The 19,743-nt window shown below is 49.3% G+C and overlaps 1 protein-coding gene across 1 annotated transcript in view; it reads left to right on the forward strand.

Annotated features, from left to right (window-relative positions):
- The window catches only part of CDH3 (cadherin 3), a 47,147-nt gene extending 39,328 nt beyond the window's left edge, over positions 1-7,819 (forward strand). The window contains exons 13-16 of the mRNA XM_072816382.1: positions 1,269-1,475; positions 4,218-4,348; positions 4,743-4,889; positions 6,943-7,819. Coding sequence (XP_072672483.1) covers positions 1,269-1,475; positions 4,218-4,348; positions 4,743-4,889; positions 6,943-7,152 — 695 coding nt within the window. The 3' untranslated portion in view covers positions 7,153-7,819. The remainder of the gene's footprint in view (positions 1-1,268; positions 1,476-4,217; positions 4,349-4,742; positions 4,890-6,942) is intronic.
- The last annotated feature ends 11,924 nt before the right edge of the window (positions 7,820-19,743 follow it).

Raw genomic sequence — 19,743 nt, forward strand, 5'->3', positions numbered from 1 at the left:
ACACTGCAAAGGCTAATAGCTCCTTCCATGAGAAGTCTAAACTGAAGGCCTTTCTTCTGAGAGACCCCTGACCCTATATTTCTCACCCACAACCTAGCCCTCTTCCCCATTCTAGGATGGCCACACCTTGTGCAGCCTCACGGAGGCTTGGCTTCTGCTTTGTGTCCAACCTGCCACTCGCTCAAAGCCTTTGAAGGCCAGTTAGCACCATGTCCACTGCAGCCTCGTAGCCAGCACCCCTGAACTTGTGTGCATCGTGAATGCTGTGACAGCACAGTTTGGAAGCCTCTCTGATCTGCCTGACAATCCCAGTTATATCACCAAGTCCTGTGCATTTGGATTTGTTCATAATTGATGTTCTCAGGGTGCCTGGGTGGTGTAATCGGTTGAGCATCCAACCCCAGGTTGTGTTCCTGGGGCCATGGGATCGGGCACTGTGTCAGGTTCTGCGGTCAGCGTGGAGCCTGCTGGAGACCCTCACCCTCTGCCCCTCCCTCCTGCACTCACACATGTGCTCTCTCTCAAATAAATAAATCTTTTAAAAAAATTGATAATTTCACAGAAATACCAGTGTTTCAAATAATGAAGTTCCATCAGACCGTTGAGACATAAACATATTTGCTATTACTGTAAATGCTATAATAATAAATGGTAATGAACTTTCAAATAGGAAAACAAGTGGTCAGTTACTGTGAATATTAAAAGATGGGGTTAGTTATCTCCAGGAACGATATATTTCAATGTGTTCTTTTTGAGAACAGTCAAGCAGCTAAAGTTGCTGAGAACTCTTGGCCCTGCCTGCCATGACTTTTTTAAAAACTTCATTATCTTAAAAATGCTGTGACTATTGATTTGATTTTAAGAAAATAAAATGATGGGGCAACCCAGGTTGCTCAGCGGTTAGCGCCACCTTTGGCCCAAAGCGTGATCCTGGGGTCCCAGGGTTGAGTCCCACATCGGGCTCCCTTCATGGAGCCTGCTCCTCCCTCTGCCTATGTCTCTGCTTCTCTCTGTGTGTCTCTCATGAATAAATAAATAAAATCTGAAAAAAAAAAAGAAAATGATGAATTTATTTTGTTATCCCAATAATCCTTTCCATGATAGTGAACTTGGCTTTGGCCAAACATTAATCTTTAACACTTGGCGTAAGTGTGCTTTTGGGGCATTTCTCACTAATTGCCCAGATGGAGAGGCAGTCTCCTTAACTCCGACAGGATATGCTCAGTTCCACTGTGGCCTCCCGGGTAAATGTCATCTGTCTGCTCCAGGAAACACAGTTGCCTTGTCCCTGAAGAAGTTCCTGAAGCAAGACACATATGATGTGCACCTTTCCCTGGCTGACCATGGCAACAAGGAACAGCTGACAGTAATCAAAGCCACCGTGTGTGACTGCCACGGCCACGTGGAGACCTGCCCCCACCGCTGGAAGTGGGGCTTCCTCCTCCCGCTTCTGGGGGCTGTCCTGGCTCTGCTGCGTGAGTACCGGTGCCCTCCCCTCTGTAAGGATGGGGTAGTTAAAAGATCCAATTCTACCCTGACCTGCTGGGATGAAGGCATCCCCAACATCACACATCAGTTCCTGGTACTCGTAGTTCCTGAGTGTCATTCAGGTGATGGATGTTTATGGAGCTTCTGGTATGTGCCAGGCTTTGGGGATACAGTGGTGAACCAACAGACTCAGCCCTGCTGTCATGTCATCTAGAGGCTGGAGCAGTAATTCTGAAAGTGTGGTCTCCAGACCAACAACAGCATCAGCAGGATCAGGAACTTGTTAGAAAGGCCAGTTCTCAGGCCCACTCCTGACCCACTGATTCAGAAACTTAGGGGTAAGACCCAGGAATCTGTGTTTTAAGAAGCCCTCCAGGGTTCTGATTCATGCTAGAGTTTGAGAGTCCTTGGTCTAGTGGGCAGAAGTGTTTAGTTACAAACCGAGTTCTTTATCTAAAGATAGAACCTGTCACATTTACTTTTTTCCACTCTCTGAATTGGTCCTTACACAGAAACACGTTTAATCAAATATGAATTCGGGACACCTGGGTGGCTGAGCAGTTGAGCATCTGCCTTCGGCCTAGAGTGGGATCCTCAAGTCCTAGGATCAAGTCCCACGTCGGACTCCTGCATGGAGCCTGCTTCTCCCTCTGCCTGTGTCTCTGCCTCTCTCTCTCTCTGTCTCTCATGAATAAATAAATAAAATCTTAAAAAAAAAAAAAAAAAAAAAAAGACTGGAAAGAGGTGAGGAAGCAAATCATGCAGATATCTCAGGAACAGCAAGAACAAAGGTCCTGAGGCAGCACTGTGCTTGGTGTGCAGAAGTGACAAATGGCTGGAGTGGAAAAAACAAAAGGGACAAAAGTAGGAAATGAAGTCAGAGAGGTGATGGCTGTGCTAGGGCATCATGTTGGGCCTTGTAGGCTATTACAAGGATCTGGATGAAATGAGAAGTCATCAGAGGGTTTAGAGCAAACCAGTGATGTGATCTGACTTGATTTTTTATAGGATTCTACTAAACAGACTGGTAAGGGTGGAGACAGGGAGACTGTTAAGGAGCTATTGCCATAATCTAGGGATAAGATGGTGAGAGATGGTCCTATTTCAAGGCAGAATCAGTTCGGGTTCATAAGTGGTATCAGGAAAAGAGCCATCAATGTTTCTAAGACCTGAACAAGTAGAAACTGGAGTTTCCATTAACCAGTTTGGAAAAGATCATGGGAAGAGAATTGCCAGGCAGTCCGAATGGAGATACCAGTAGGCAGATATATAAGCTTTGTTGCAGGGATCCCTGGGTGGCGCAGCGGTTTAGTGCCTGCCTTTGGCCCAAGGCGCGATCCTGGAGACCTGGGATCGAATCCCATGTCGGGCGCCTGGTGCATGGAGCCTGCTTCTCCCTCTGCCTGTGTCTCTGCCTCTCTCTCTCTCTCTGTGACTATCATAAATAAATAAAAATTAAAAAAAAAAAAAAAAAAGCTTTGTTGCAGGTGAAAAGTCCAGTTCACCTCCCCCCTTTCCCCCAGATTCAATGGGGAGGAAAAGAGGAGAAAAAGATTGCTGCAAAGCCTCCATAGGCTGTGCATTCTGACAACCCGTAGACTCCCCAAGAAGGCTAGGTCTGTTTTCTCTGGCCAGTGATAGACATCAGTTCTGTAAATAGGCCAAAAAAGTGGTAAAGGTAAATAGTGGTTGTATTCTCTCCTACTGAACAGCCACAGAGAGAGCCCTGGAGTCCCTTCTTTATATGGGATTAACTGAAGGTGGTTCTGGCATTAGGGAGAACAGCCAGGCATCAGTTGTCCACTACCCCCATGTCCAAATAGGCTGTCAGCCTTTCAAACCATAGCACTAAAGGCCAGTCCTCTTGAAATACTAAAACCGTATTTTACCTGTATTCAAATTACTACACCTTATCAGACTTGCACGGTCTTGCTTTCCACTGAAAGTCTGTGGTTAATTTAGGTGTCACTTGGGGACTGAAAAAGCAGACGTTGAAAAGTAACATCTGCTAGGAGATTCCCATCCCCCAGAGAATTTCCTTGAGGACCTTTATCACCGATGAGAGGAGACTGGCAATAAATGATACAGAATTACTCGGGGGAACGAAGTCAGGTTGCTGCTAGGAGGAGGCGATAGTAGGCCAAGGCATGAAGGAGGAGAGCCGTGTGTGTGTGTGTGTGTGTGTGTGTGTGTGTGTGTGTATGCGCGTGCGCACAGTGTTCCAGGTGAGGAAAGCCCAGATGAAGATCCTGAAGCAGGGTGTATCTGAGGGACTCCAAGGAGGCCAGTGTGACTAACCCCATGCAGGCATGTGCATATGTGTGTGGAGACAGGCAGAGGCCAATCCCATACACTTGGATAAGGATTAGGGGTTTTCCTAGGTGCAGGGGAGCCACTGAAAGTATTTTAAGGGATCCCTGGGTGGCTCAGCGGTTTGGCGCCTGCCTTTGGCCCAGGGCGTGATCCTAGAGACCCGGGATTGAGTCCCACATCAGGCTCCTGGCATGGAGCCTGCTTCTCCCTCTGCCTGTGTCTCTCCTCTCTCTATGTCTATTGTGAATAAATAAATAAAATATTTTAAAAAAAGAAAGAAAGAAAAAAGTATTTTAAGCCCTGGCTACTGAGTAGGGGGGTCTAAACTTGGGTGAGGCTCTGAGGGCTTGGGGGTACTGGCCAGCTGTGTGTGTGTGAAGGGTGAACATTTAATTTACCCTCCCTGACTTTTTCAGTCCTCCTGCTGGTGCTCCTCTTGTTGGTGAGGAGGAAGAGGAAGGTGAAGGAGCCCCTTCTGCTCCCGGAAGACGATACCCGTGACAATGTTTTCTACTACGGCGAAGAGGGAGGTGGTGAGGAGGACCAGGTAAGGTATAAGGAGGTCTAGGGGTCGGGAGATGGGTGCCCCTAAGGCCACTGGTGGATGTGGCTGAGTCAACTAACTAACCACATCAGCTACTTTGACCAGACTCTGGCCTAACGTGCCAATTTTCATGTAGGATTGACTACCAACTCTCCTCTTCTGAGAGGATATCTGGTCCAGTGCTATAGTCCCTTTGACGCCAGCCAAGATGGCCTTGAGGCTATGCTTGATTTCTGAGGAGGGGCTGTGGAAACGAGGGGTTTCGGAAATGTCTGGCAAAGATTGTCTTCTAAGACCTACCCGTGAACCAGAAACCCACGTGGCAGGGGAGTGGGCTGAAACCTAAACTGTGGGGGGCTGCCTTCTCAGTCCCATGTTCTACTTCACCTCCATGAAGGACTATGACATCACCCAACTCCACCGGGGTCTGGAGGCCCGGCCTGAGGTGGTTCTCCGCAACGATGTGGCACCAACCTTCATCCCCACACCCATGTACCGTCCACGTCCAGCCAACCCAGATGAGATTGGGAACTTCATCATCGAGGTGAGGCCTAGGGGGCCAGCCTGGCACAGCCCTTTATTCAAGCACCAGCAGCATGGGATAAAGAGCAAGGGCTTGGAGTCTGGGCTCCTTCCACCAGCTGTATGACTTCTGGCATATTTGAGTAACTTCTGGGTTTCTGTTTTCTCCTCCATAAAATCCTAAGGGGCAGAATGGTTAGCAATATGTTAGGAATAATTTATTCATTTATTCAACAAATAGAACAATTGTTAGAAAAATGTGCAGCCAGACTAAGTTTGAATTTTTAAAGGTCCCAGGTGACCCCAACATGGAGCAGAGTTGGGGACCCTCTGTTATAGATTGCCTTTTTTTTTTTTTTTTTAATTTGAGAAAGATCATAAGCTGGGGTGGGGTGGGGGTGGCGCGGGGTTGGCAGAGGAAGGAGAAGCAGATTCCCCACTGAGCACACAGCTCTATGAAGCCTCATCCCAGGATCTCAAAATCATGGCCTGAACTGAAGTCAGATGCTTAACCGACTGAGCCACCCAGGCGCCCTGTTATATGTTATTTTTAGGATTGCATCAGTAAGTACCTGGAGCTGCAGTTCCCAAACATTGGAATCTCCTGTGGAACTTTAAAAATTACTGATGTCTATGACTCCCTGCAGAGATTGTAATTTAATTGATCAGATGTGGCCAGGGCTTCGGAATTTTTAAAAAATTCCCAAGTAGGAATCCCTGGGTGGCTCAGCGGTTTAGTGCCTGCCTTCAGCCCAGGGCGTGATCCTAGAGTCCCAGGATCAAGTCCCACATCGGGCTCCCTGCATGGAGCCTGCTTCTCCCTCTGCCTGTGTCTCTGTGCCCCTCTCTCTCTCTCATGAATTAATTAATTAATTAATTAAATATTCCCAAGTAATTTAAGTCTAGGAACCACTGGCCTGCTGGCATGTAGCATTTATTAGGTAATGATAGTGATTTTTTTTTAAGATTTTATTTATTTCTTCATAAGACACACAGAGAGAGGCAGAGACACAGGCAGAGGGAGAAGCAGGCTCTTCGAGGGGAGCCTGATGCGGGATTCGATCCTAGGATCCCAAGATCACAACCTGAGCCGAAGGCAGATGCTCAACCACTGAGCCACCCAGGCATCCCGATGATAGTGATTATTGATAATAGCTGAGTGTTTCCAGTGTTTTTAACTCCGATCACATGTTTGATTTATCTGAGATATTTTGAAAAATAGCAATGCCTGGAATCCAGGGATTCATTTGTTTTTTAAGCTCTGATTTTTTTTTTTTTTTCCAAACCTCCCCAAGCTTAAAATCAAATATTCAGCCAGGGTTGTGAGAACAACTGAACTAGGTATATAGCAGGTATATGATAGAAGTCTATCACAGGCTGGTATCTCATTAGCAATAAATGGAGATTTTCTTTTCTCTTTTTTCTTAAGACCCAACATGGGCCTTGAACACAGACCCCGAGATCAAGAGTCGTATGCTCTACAGACTGAGCCAGCCAGACGCCCCATAAATGGAGGTTCTTAATACAAGGAAGGATAGACTGATGGAATTTTTTTTTAATAGGTTTCATTTATCTATTCATGAGAGACACAGAGAGAGAGACAGGTAGAGACAGGCAGAGGGAGAAGCAGGCCTCATGCCGGGAGCCCGATGTGGGACTCGATCCCGGGTCTCCAGGATCACGCCCTGGGCCGAAGGCAGGCGCTAAACCGCTGCGCCACCTGGGCTGCCCAGTCTCCCATTTTAAAGACAAGACCAAAACAACACATAGAGGTTAAGGCGTTTGCCCCACTTCACAAACCTAGGGTGTGAAGTCCAAGCTCTGACTCCAGCTGTCTGATTTCAGAGTCCCTGCTCTTGACCCCTGGCCCGGTGCACGGAGCCCTTACCGTACGCTGGGCTCAGGGCTCAGTGGTTTTGTGTGTAATTTCATTTCACCTTTCAAAACTCTAACGGAGGGAAGAGGTATCTTCACAGATGAGGAAACGCGGGCTCAGCAGGGCGAACTCCCTCGCCCGAGCTCTCGCAGCTGCTGAGCCGAGCGCTGCTCCTAACCACCTGCTCTTGTCTCCGCAGAACCTGAAGGCGGCCAACACGGACCCCACGGCCCCGCCCTATGACTCCCTATTGGTGTTTGATTACGAGGGGAGCGGCTCCGACGCTGCCTCCCTGAGCTCCCTCACCTCCTCGGCCTCTGACCAGGACCAAGACTATGACTATCTGAACGAGTGGGGCAGCCGCTTCAAGAAGCTGGCGGACATGTACGGGGGTGGCCAGGATGACTAGACAGGACCAGGGGCTAACAGTCAGCTGCGGTGGCATCTCCAAGGAGCCTCAATCCTCCCTCAGCAGGGGACTTGGGAGCTTGTCAAGAAGTGGCCTTAGCGACTTGGAGAGAGGCCCTCAAATCTCACATTAAGGGTTGGTTTCTAAGCCTTTCAGAATGGAGGCACATGGGCGCTTTGATTTCACCTCTGGAAACCTCTCCGCCTGGGCCAGGCTTGCCTCCAAGGCCAAATTTCTGGGAGCCTATCACCTGCCATAAAATGCCCGGACCGACTCTGACCACCCCACGCCCCCCAGTGATGATGTTCTCTCTGGAATGGACCCTTCTCCTTCTTCTTAGAATGAGGCCTCTTATTGCAACCTGGATTTTTTTTTTTTTTTTTTTTTTTTTTAATGCTGTCTTCAAAACATTAGAGGCGGGTCCTCAGCCGTCCCCTGGATTGCTCAGAAACCCGGGCCTGAGCTGCTCGGCTCACATGCCTTCATGCATTTCTCTCTCCTCTCCGGACAACAGGCCTCCTGTCAGAATGAATTCCTGCGTTTTTATACTAAGCGCGACTATGTTGTCCTTTATTTTTTATTTTCCCTGTTGAGTGCTGTAGATAAAGAGTGATGACAATTGTGTAAATGTACTACGACTTTTTTTATTAAAGGAATTTTTCCCAGAGGTGTGTGGGGAGTGAACTACTTTTTTATCGTAGTTTTATTGCCCTGAGAATCATCACATACTAAGCCATTCACCCACGACACTCTCCACTTCAATGGCTTTTTTTCTTAAAGAATTTATTAATCAGGAGAGACAGAGGCAGAGACACAGGCAGAGGGAGAAGCAGGCTCCATGCAGGGAGCCCAACGTGGGACTTGATCCCGGGTCTCCAGCATCAGGCTCTGGGCCGAAGGCACCCCTGAGCCACCTGGGCTGCCCCAAGGGAATACTTTTTAACTCTGCTGGCTTCACCCTGCTTCTTCTCCATGGTAGAGGAAACTCAGGAGTCATACGCTTGCTCAGGTGTGCCTGATGACGGTAAACCTACCCTTCTCTCTACAATTTTTTTTTTTTTAACGTAATCTCTACACTCAGTGTGGTGCTCAGACTCATAACCCTGACTTCCAGTCAGGCTCTTCCAACTGAGCCAGCCAGTGCCCCTCTCTCTGCAAATTCTGAGCTCCCCTTCTGTGTGGGAGAACAATTAACCCTCTTCTCCCTGGGCTGAGCCCCACCAGAGCTACAGGCACCGTCTTTTCTGGAACAGTGGCAGCTCTTGCATAGTGCAGCATGGAAAGATTTCCTCGTCTGTGTGGTAGGCTCTATATGGAAAGGCAGGGAGGGGTCTGATTCTGCTCTTCCTGGCAAGTTAAATTTAACCTCTACTTGCCTCACATTTTTCATTATGAAATGGGGAGTTTTTGTGGAGATCAAATGACTTAATATCTGGCACATAAGTTCTATTTGTGTTCACTGGTAACAGCTACCACTTATTTAATACTTTCTAGGGCCAAATAACTTTATTTCCTTCAAACAAATCCTCACAACCACTCTCGGAGGGGATTTTCCTCCTTTAAAGAATGGCCTCATTGTATTTCTTTTTTTTAAGTGACACCTGATCATCATCAAAATCAAGCCAGACAGAAAATGAGAGAAGTCACCCAGGATGTCCGTGAAATTGGAACGGTCCTAACAACACGCAGATGCAGGGATGAGGATGAAGAGAGAGCAGGGAAAGAACAATAATTCCATGTGTGCCTTTGTTAAAGTGAAGTGGAACATTTTCTTTGCAATGAACCAAAAGAAAAGAATGTGAAGTGAAGCCAAAGGGTTTGCTGAACTTGAAATAAAAGTCTTCTTCCCGCAAGAGTGACTAACACTCTAAAGCATTGCTACTCCAATGCAGCTCCTAGCCGGGCAGCATCAGCATTAGCGGCCGAATCAGAGAGCCTGCAGGTGGGGCCCTGAAATGTGCTTTCATAGGCCTCCAGGCAATTCTAACACACTGTCAAGTTTGGGACCAAAGCTCTGAAGGAGGAGGCAGGGGGTGTCCTGAAATCAAAGGGGAACTAAGTTGAGTGAGAAACCCTTCCCACCTCTCCTTGGTCCACAGCACTCCATAGCACCTTAGCCTGTAGGTCAAGGCCATCTCCCGCCTCACCCTCCAGCTGCAGCTTCTGGCTCCGGGGGCCTCTGATTTCCCTCCACCAGAGTCCTGCTGCTCTTGCCGATAAGGTGAGAGGATTAGGTGTCTCAGCCAGCAAACACCTGCTGCCTGTTATCTTCAACTCCTCTCTGAAAAGCCTGAATAAAGCCTGAAACCCTATCTTCAGCCAAGACTAATAATAAAACCAAACAGCCCCTGTGCAGGCTGGCCTTCCTCCCCTGAGATTTTTGGAGGGCATTGAGGAGGAAAAGTGGCCTCTTCCAGCCAAGCCTGGGCTCTGTGGAGGGATCTAGATTCCCCTGGCAATGGAACGAGGCACCATACTCTGAGTGATTTGGGGGGAAAAAAATCTGGGCTCTGTGATGGGGATGGATGTTACTCTGGGCATGCTTCTCCTCTGCAAAATGGGATTTTAGGACTGTGGTCTTTAGGACCTATAATAAGTCAGCACATGGTCAGTTACCCATGCTAACCACTCCAGAGTTTAGCCCCCATAAATAACCAGTGTGGCTGGCCATACCAGGGGGGACTGGGTGAATGAGTTTAAATACCTGGAATGTTAATCTTTGATATTTTGTGGTGTGAAAATTTGGTATGCATCCTTCCGATCTATACACATACACGTTTCACATACACGTTGCAGTATACATTTCATAACAAGGCCTCGGAGACTGCCTCACCGTCTGCGACATACCCAGTTGGGATATGTTAGCATTTATTTAATAAGTTCACCACCATCCATGGACATTGAGGATTCTAATCTTTTGACCTTAACCATGTTGAAAAAAAAAAAAAAAATGTTGAAATAAACTCCCTGGAGCATCCAGCTCTGCAAATGCTTCAAAGCCAGTCCTCCAATGACCAGGGATGGGTGAGAGGGGTCCTCATGGCCTTGTTTGGGATCAAGGCTGCCCACTTCCACGTGGAGGGGTCAGTCAAGCTGACAGCTTCCTGCTGGAAGGACCCCTCATGCCATTCTGTTAAGTGACCCCCCCCCCCCAGACTTAACAGCCAAAGTCACAGATCCCTAGTCCAATAAAAAAAAAAAAGAAATTGTGAGGGACCCTGGCTGGCTCAGTCATTGGGGCTTAAGATTCTTGATCTTGGGATCATGAGTTTGAGCCCATGTTTGGCATATAGATCACTAAAAGAAATAAACTTAAAATTTTTTTTTATCAAATTGCTGGAGGAAGGGGTCAGGTGGCCAAGAGACCTGGCTCTTTGGCTTCCTCTTCTTAGTGTTTCTCCTTAAGCCCCAAACCACAGCACTTTGAAAATTGCCCTCAATTCACCCCTGTTGTTTTTCAGATGGGAAGATAGTTTGCAAAGCAGGCACTCCCCAACATCCGCTCAGCAGGGCTGAGATGGGCAGAGCCTGAGCCTCCCTTCACACATTTTCCCTTGCTGCTGACCTGAGCTGGGGGGCTGCAGATAGGACCCACTTCCCCGGGTGAACTTTGTCTAGGCCCTTGGGGAGCCTGAGGGAAACGACTGTCATCCTTGGAAGGTGGGCAAGTAACTGAGGTCTCAATGCACAGCCTCTTGTGCTTAACCCTAGGCCCACACACAAGATCCAGGCAGGGAAATGCTGAGGGATGGCCAATCAGGAGGGGGTCCCGAGGTCGGCTGGCCTGCCACTAAACGGGTGGGGACAGTCACTAAGGAAAGCCCCCTTTACAGTCCGTACCCCGTATGGCCAGTTCCAGACTCACTGGGGAACTCCACAGAGCCAACTCCTTTTTAGCTAAAGGTAGAGCTACTTTCCACCAAGAACCATTGGTTCCGGACACAGGTTCAATCCTAGCACTTCCAGTGTACGATCACCTTAACTCACTTAACCTTTCTGTGCCTCACTTTTCTCATCTGCAAAATGGAGGAGTAAATGAGTTAATATGTTTTTTAAAGATTTTATTTATTCATGAGAGACACAGAGAGAGGCAGAGGGAGAAGCAGGCTCCCTGGGGAGGAGCCTGATGCGCCTCGATCCCAGGACCGCGGGATCCCCCAAACCGAAGACCGACCCTCAACCTCTGAGCCATCCAGGGGCCCCAAGTTTAATATGTGCAGAGTGTTGAGCAAGAGTGCCCGGCGTGCGGAGCTGCGGAAGTGCGCTCTGCTGCGTGATGGCCCGCGGCTGGGCCGAGACCGCCCCTGGGTCTCCGCCGCTCGCGCTGCCTGCAGGAAGCGGCTCCCGGGCCTTCCCCAGGAGCCCGGCAGAGGGCGCTACCGGCCGGCGGGCGGGCGGGGCGCGGGGTGAGGGCCTGCAGGCGTGGCAGCCGCCCGCGGCTCGGGAGCAAGCTTTGGTGCTTCCCCTTTTACTTATTTTTTTTTTTTAAGATTATTTATTTATTCGTGAGGGACACAGAGAGAGAGAGAGGCAGAGACACAGGCAGAGGGAGAAGCAGGCTCCATGCACTGGGAGCCCGACGTGGGACTCAATCCCAGGTCTCCAGGATCGCGCCCTGGGCCGAAGGCAGCCGCCCCCCCGCTGGGCCACCCAGGGATCCCGATGCTTCCCCTTTTAAAAGGAAATTGAAAAAAATAAATAAAAATAAAAGGAAATTGAGGGCACCTGGGGGGGGCGGTGCTCAGCGGTGGAGCCGCTGCCTTTGGCTCCAGCCGGCCCTGATCCCCGGGTCCTGGGATGAGTCCAGCATCGGGCTCGGGGAGTGGGGGGGGGGGGGGGGGGGAACCTACTTCACCCTCTGCCCGTGTCTCTGCCTCTCTATGTCTCTCATGAATAAAGAAATACAATCCGGGATCCCTGGGTGGCGCAGTGGTTTGGCGCCTGCCTTTGGCCCAGGGCGCGATCCTGGAGATCCGGGATCGAATCCCACGTCGGGCTCCCTGCATGGAGCCTGCTTCTCCCTCTGCCTATGTCTCTGCCTCTCTCTCTCTCACTGTGTGCCTATCATAAATGAATAAAAAATTAAAAAAAAAAAAGAAATACAATCCTTAAAATAAATCAATAAATATAAATAAATAAGTAATTAATAAATAAGGAAAGGGAGGGTAAAGAAAGTAAAGGCCGTGCACAGACCAGAGATAACTCAGACATTTTGCTGTACAGGTCTCCTTGATGCCCAAGTACGAGCTCTGGTCGTTCCGTGGGGCCTGCAACTCTTGATCTTGGGGTTGTGACGTTGATCCCTACCTTGAGTATAGAGATTATGAAAAATAAAATCTTTAAAAAAGAAAAATTGCAGCTATAATGGGGGTGTGAGGGCAGGCAGGTGGTGGGAGAGGGTCTTCATACATGGCCTAGCCCCTCACACAAGGCAGAGTTAACCCCAACTGACCCTGAGACTCTGAGGCTCTGACACAAAAAAGCCACAACACTCCCAGCCACTTCTGGGGTCCCCTAGAGTATGGGGCATCACCCCAGGGCTTTTTTATTCATTTAACAATTTACCAAGCATGTGTGTGTGCCAGGCACTGTTCTAGGTGCCAGAGATACAGAAATGCAGAAAATAATCAAAATCTCAGTCCTGATATATTGGAAGCTCTGGGCAAAATTGTGTGGAGGGCCAACATAGCATATGAGTTGAGTAAACTGTTAAGTGAAAGATATTCTATCAGGCAGCCCTGGTGGCGCAGTGGTTTAGCGCCGCCTGCAGCCCAGGGTGTGATCCTGGAGACCTGGGATCGGTCCCACGTCGGGCTCCCTGCATGGAGCCTGCTTCTCTCTCTGCCTGGGTCTCTGCCTCTCTTTCTAGCTGTGTCTCTATGAATAAATAAACTTAAAAAAGAAAAAAAAAAGATATTCTATCTTCCTACTAGAACAAGCCTGTCTTCACAGCAATCTGGAAGGCCAGGTTTTAATCTGGATCTTCAGATATCTAGTGTACTGGGCCAGAATGTGACTCATGGCCAGAGTTAGCCCTCATCCCAGGAGCAATGGTCATTTCTACCCACCCCAGGCTCAATTCCACGCCGTGAGGTTCCTGTGGGTACAACCCAGCCCATGCACCCAAACTTCATCCACTGATACCCATAGGCAGCCTTCCATCCCCTGGGCCTAGGAATATACACCTGGATTATGCTGGCTGCCCTCTGCACAGCCCTGGGGTGGCCTGGGGCCGTTTGAGCAGGGAATGATCTAGAGAGCAAGAAGGGAGATCCAGGTTCTAGCAGTCACAACTCCTTGGCTTCAGGGGAAAGGCAGGGGGGTCAGAGCAGGGCCTTCAAAAGCACAGAGCAGAGGCCCTTCTTGCCCAGTCTAAGGGTGATCCTGCTAACATTCAATGGGAGACAGGCCATAAACAAGACAAATCAGTAAAATACATGGTACAGTGAGATGTGAAGCTACAGAAGAAGATGAAGCTGGGAGAGGGTGCAGGAAGGACAGGGCTGGGTGCGGGGCTCAGCTCTAGTAGTCAGAGAAGGCCTCCCTGAGAAGGTGACATCTGAGCAAAGGCTGGAGGATACTAGAGAGCGAGTATGCAGGTATGCTTGGATAAAAGGAATAAGTGCAAAGGCCCTGAGGCAGGAGCGTGCTTGGTGCGATTCAGCAGGGAGGCCAGTGTGACTCAGAGCAGAGGAAGAGCAAGAGTACACTGGGAGATGAGGTCAGACGGGTAAGAAGGGGGGCCGGGTCGAGTCCAGGAAGCCCTGGGAAAAGGCCTGACACAGCAACCTGGGTTCTGTTCCGAAGCTGGCGAAACCTGATTCCCCCTGCTGCTTCCCCCCACCGAGGAGGCACGGCCGGGACCTGTCCAGGCGTGCGGGCAGCTGCAGAGCTGGCGGGCAGGAGCTGCAGGATTCCTCTCCTTGGCGGGGCGGGGCCCCCAGAGTCGTGGGCCGCAGTCCTGGTGAAGAGGGCAGCCCCTAGAGGCCCCAGGCTGAGTGTGACTCACCTTCGCGCCTCCCCAACCCCAGTTTGCTGAGGCGCCCCTCTTGAAGGGCTGGGAGGAGACCGGTGGGGGGGGGTGGGGGGGGTGACACTCGGAAAGGCCTCGTCCCCATCCCTTGCCGTGCCCAGCAGGCAGCCGGTGGGGCTCCCGGGCGCTGGCGCTGGGCCCCACCCACCGTGCCCCGCAGCCGCCCCAGGCAGGGCCAGTCCCCCAGGCGGTGTGTGTCACCGGGTGTCACCCCTGCCCTGACGGCTGAGGCACTGTTGGAAGACCACATAAACGATGACAGGAAGCATGACCACTGGAGCTCCTCTGAATGAGGCCCCTGCTGTGTGCTGGGCAATATGCTAGATTTTTCTTTTTTTTTTTTTTTAGATTTTATTTATTCATGAGAGAGCGGGAGAGAGGCAGAGACACAGGCAGAGAGAAGCAGGCCCCATGCAGGGAGCCCGATGCGGGACTCTGGGGTCATGCCCCGGGCCGAAGGCAGACGCTCCACAGCTGAGCCGCCCAGGCGCCCCAATATGCGAGATTTCACTCCAAAAGCGGAGTTATAAAATGTCCACAAGATCCAGTCCCTTTGCCTCTGGGACCTCATCTCCTGCTGCTCTGGTTCTTCACTCACTGGTGTTCCACCTGTATCGGTCTCCTGCTCGGCTTGAAGCCCTAGAAGCCCTAGGCCCGCTCCCACCTCGGGGTCTGAGTTTGCTGCACCCTCTGGCTGACCTTCGTTCCTCCAGGCATCTCAGGGCTCCCTCACCTCCTCCAGCGTCCCCCAAATGTCAACCAGGGGGCACCCGGGTGGCTCAATCGGTGAAGTGGCTGCCTTCGCCTGAGGCCCTGATTCCAGGGTCCTGGGAGGGAGCCCGATAGGCTCCTGCTCAGCTGCCTCTCCCTCTGCCCCTGCCTGCTGCTCCTCCTGCTTGCACACTCACAATCTCTCCCTGTCAGATAAATAAATAAAATCTTAAAAAAACAGAAACTAAGAACTCCTAACCAAAAAACCAAAAACAAACAAACAAACAAAAAAAAACAACAACAACTAACACAGCAGATATTGGATCCCCTTTAAAAAAAAAAAAAAAAAAGAAAAGAAAAAGAAAAAATAAAAATAAAAATAAAATACAAAAGAAAAGTCAACCTGTCAGCAATCCTATCCCTGGATAGAACTGGCACCATACTGCAGCTTTTACCTATTGCCCCATTTAGTTTTTCTCCTCCTCCCACCCTTTGAAGATTAGCTCGAAGGGACATAACGTCCCTCCTCTGCTGCTGCAGCCTCAACCCACAGAACAGTGACAGGATTACAGTGGGTACGCAGTAAATATTTGTTAAATAAAAGAACTTTACAACTCTCCAAGGCACGGGGCGCCTGGCTGGCTCAGCAGTTGAGCGCCTGCTTTCGGCCCAGGGCCTGATCCCAGGGTCCCGAGATCGAGTCCCACGTCGGGCTCCTGCATGGAGCCTGCTTCTCCAAGGCAGGTTTTATAAACTCCTCTCTGGGAACGGAGAAGCCGAGGCCCCGGGAGGCCGCAGGTCCCCCGTGGTCAGGCGCAGGCGGAAAGCCCCGGAGTTGAGGGGGTCCAGGCCCGCAGGCGGGCGGCACCTGCTCCACCCGCGACGGCGCTCCGGGGAGGCTGTGATCACACCGAGGCGGAGAGCCGCACGGATGGGAGAGAAAGCTGGTCTGTCCCTTCTGACCACGCTGCTGTTTCCCGGGAGCCGGGCTTCCTGCCTGCGCAGGGCTGCGGGGTGACTTCAGGCCGAACGAGGCAGGGACTGAAGCATGAGATGACCCTAAGTCACAAGAAAGAAAGGCATTCCGTTTTCAGTGCTCCTGCTTGCATCAAGGAGAGTCCTCCTTTTTGTGCGTGGCAAGTCCAACAACTTAAGACGTACATTTCTCTCTCTCTCTCTTTTTTTTTTTAAGATTTTATTTATTTATTCATGAGACACACAGAGAGAAGGAGGCAGAGACACAGGCAGAGGGAGAAGCAGGTTCCACGCAGGGAGCCCGACGTGGGACTCGATCCCAGGACCCCAGGATCACGCCCTGAGCCCAAGGCAGGCGCCCAGCCGCTGAGCCCCCCAGGGGTCCCGAATCTCTCTGTTCCTTAAGAAGAGGATGATGTGAGTACATTCCTTGCCACGTTGCTGCAACAATCAAATAAGTTAATGGAGGTAACACACTTAGAACAGCACGTGGCTCATAGCAAATACTCAATAAATGTCAATCCTCATAGTTTTTGTTAACTCTAGGGTGGGCTGGAAACAAAAGGAGAGGTTGGAATCAAGGATGCTGATTAAAATGCTGTCACCCCTGTGCCTCAGTTTCCTATCTGAAGCCCCTGCTCCCTGGGCGTCCTCCTTTCCAGCTCCGTGAGGTGTGGGAGCCCACGGAGTACTGGAAAGATCAACCACTAGAACTTGGTGCCTGCCTCATCATTCAGCAGATTTTTATTGAGCCTCTACTGAGTGCCAGGCCCTGGGGATATGTGGAAAAACAACTCCACCCCACGTCTCTTACATAAATAAGCTCTAGCCTGAGCGGGAAGAGATGAGGAGGAACCAGGCAGTCACAATGCGGGCTGATCTTAGCTTGACCTGGTGTGGAGTCAGGGAGGGCTTCCTGGAAGAGGCAGTACCCAGGCTGATACTTGAGGGCTGTGTAGAAGTTTGTCAGGGGCTGGAGGAGATAGAGAGGAGCAGTGTGTGCTCAGCAGGGGCAGGGGCATGACCAAATTGGTGTTCTGGAATGATCCCTCTAGGGACACATGGGTGGCTCAGCAGTCGGGCACCTCTGCCTTCAGCCCAGGGTGTGGTCCTGAGGTCTCGGGATCGAGTCCCACATCAAGCTCCCCACAGGGAGCCTGCTCCTCCCTCTGCCTGTGTCTCTGCCTCTTTCTCTGTGTCTCTCTTGAATAAATAAATAAAATTAAAAAATAAATAAATAGGTAGAATGATCCCTCTAACATGTGACCTAGGTAGACTTGCATATATGCAAAATTCCAGATGGATGAGGCCACTTACTGTTGTTCCATTGTCTGTAAGAGCAAAAGATTGGTAATAACCCTTCGTCTGTCCGTGGTGGCGGCAGGGCGGCCACTTAAATAAACTCTGCCACACTCGCAGCACGGGATGGATATTCTGCAACTTAAGCAAAGAAGAAGGAAGCTCTTTTTTGCACTAACGTGGAAAGATTTCTAAGGTCTCTTGCCAAGTGAAAAAGCAAGTTGGGGGGACGCCCGGCTGGGTCAGAGGTTGAGCGTCTGCCTTTGGCCCAGGGTGTGATCCTGGAGACTCAGGATCGAGTCCCGCATCGGGCTCCCTGCATGGAGCCTGCTTCTCCCTCTGCCTGTGTCTCTGCCTCTCCCTCTCCTCTGTGTGTGTCTGTCATGAATAAATAAATAAAATCTTAAAAAAAAAAAAAAGCAAGCTGCAGAACAATGTGGAAAGTGTACTACTTTTTGTGTAAAAAAAAAAAAAGAGGAAAATGAGACTGAGAAATTCTGTAATACAATAGCATAGCCACCCAATAGAATGATCTGTGATGATGGAAATGTTCTATATTTGCGCCGACCAACACTGAAGCCACTCACCACATGTGGCATTTGAAATGTGTGACTGAGGAACTGAAATTTTTTTCATTTAATTAGCTTAATTTTACGTTTGAATCTAAATAGCCATGGGTAGAGGTGCGCCTGGCTAGCTCAGCCAGAAGAGTATGCAACTCTTGATCTTGGGATCGTGAGTTCCATGTTTGTGGTCGCCTCATGTTTGTGGGGGTAGAGATTACTTAAAAATAAATAAATAAATAAATAAATAAATAAATAAATAAATAAATAAATAAATAAACAAACAAACAAACTTTAAAAAGCCACATGTGGAAAGGGGAATTTACCAGCTCAGAAGACAGTGCTGTCACCCAAGTAGGGGTAATGGTAGGTAGAACAAGAGTGTAGACAGAAGTGAGTAGATTCAGGGGTATTTAGGAGGATGGGATGGCTGATCGGATGTGGGTTGATCAGTGAGTGAAAGGATAGAGTTATAAGGACACATAGTTGGCTCAGTCTTTAGAGCACGTGACTCTCGATTTTGAGTTTGTCAATTCAAGACCCACATTGGGGGTAGATTTTACTCAAAAAATAAAAAATAAAAAAAGGAGTTACAGACTAGATGTTCAATTTCTGTCCTGGGTGGCTGTTCGATAATGGTGCCACTTTCTGAAATGAAGACAGAAAGAGCACAGGTTGGAGAAGAGCAGTGATGGGTTTGGTTTTGGACATGCCTGCATTTTGAACATTTTGAGGTGCCTCTGGGACATGGGAATGCAGATGCTCAGGTACAGTAAAGTTCCAGCCTCGTGTTTGCACACCTCTACCTGTGGCTATTTAGATTTCATGACTAAATAAGTAAAATCTTTAAAAATGAATGAATGAATGAATGAATGAATAAGAAATAAAAATAAAATGGGAATAAGAAAGATAGGCAAACACCAGAATTTTGAACTCAGGACTTCCTAAACCTGAGGTCCTTATGCTGCCCACTTCTGGGCCCAATGCAGCATTTTCCCTCCCCTGGCATTTCTCACTCCCTCTGCTGTTGGCCCTTGGCCAGTGTCCCCTCCTTCTCTCCTCCGGATACCTCTCCACCCTTCTCCACCCTTCCATCCCTACTTTCCTTCCATCCCCATGTCTCAATGGAAATGAAGTCAAGATTGTTGTTTTTTTTTTTTTTTTAAGATTTTATTTATTTATACATGAGAGACACAGAGAAAGGGAGGCAGAGAAGCAGGCTCCACGCAGGGAGCCCGACGTGGGACTCCATACCGGGTCTCCAGGATCAGGCCCTGGGCTAAAGGGGGCGCTAAACCGCTGAGCCACCCAGCTGCCCTCAAGATTGTTTTTGATGAAAAAAAAAAAAGAAAAAAAAAGATTGTTTTTGATGGAATGTACTTTATGATCCTTGAAAAATATTTTAAATGTAGAATCTCATGTATCGTTTCCATTAAGGAAAAAACAATAAAATCAAGTCATTTCATTCTTAGAGGTCACTTTTTTTTTAATTTCCCCTAGTAATTCAGTTGACCCTCAATTAAAGAAGAAAAGTTCCCCTAATCCTAATCAACAAGTATATCAGGTTGCACTTGCTCCTGCTGGCTGGGGTCAGAAGCAAGTTTATTTTTCCCGGGGTATTAGACATCTTGACTCATGAATCACCAGGGAATAGCTTCAGGTTTTTAATTTCAAGTGTTTCAAATGGCTGCTTACAGATACTCTTCCGTCTTCTCTGTGCCCACCAGATTTCTTGCTGAGACAATTTGGGGTTTTGCTGCCTCCGAAGGACTACCCCTCCCCCCATTTGTGCCAGAGTGACCTTTCCAGAACATAGATCTTGTCTTGTCCCTTCTCTGCTTAAGCACTTCTGTTCCGTTCCCATGACCTACTAGATGAAGTCCAAGTAGCATGTCATGTGAAGCCCTCCAAAAACCCTGGCCTACATTGACCTTACAGCTTTAATTCCTGCCCACTCATAACCTCTCCCCAGGTACAAGCCCCATAAGCCACACTGAACAGTTCACCCTT

Source organism: Canis lupus, chromosome 3, assembly GCF_048164855.1.
Source record: "Canis lupus baileyi chromosome 3, mCanLup2.hap1, whole genome shotgun sequence".
NCBI classification, from domain to species: domain Eukaryota; kingdom Metazoa; phylum Chordata; class Mammalia; order Carnivora; family Canidae; genus Canis; species Canis lupus.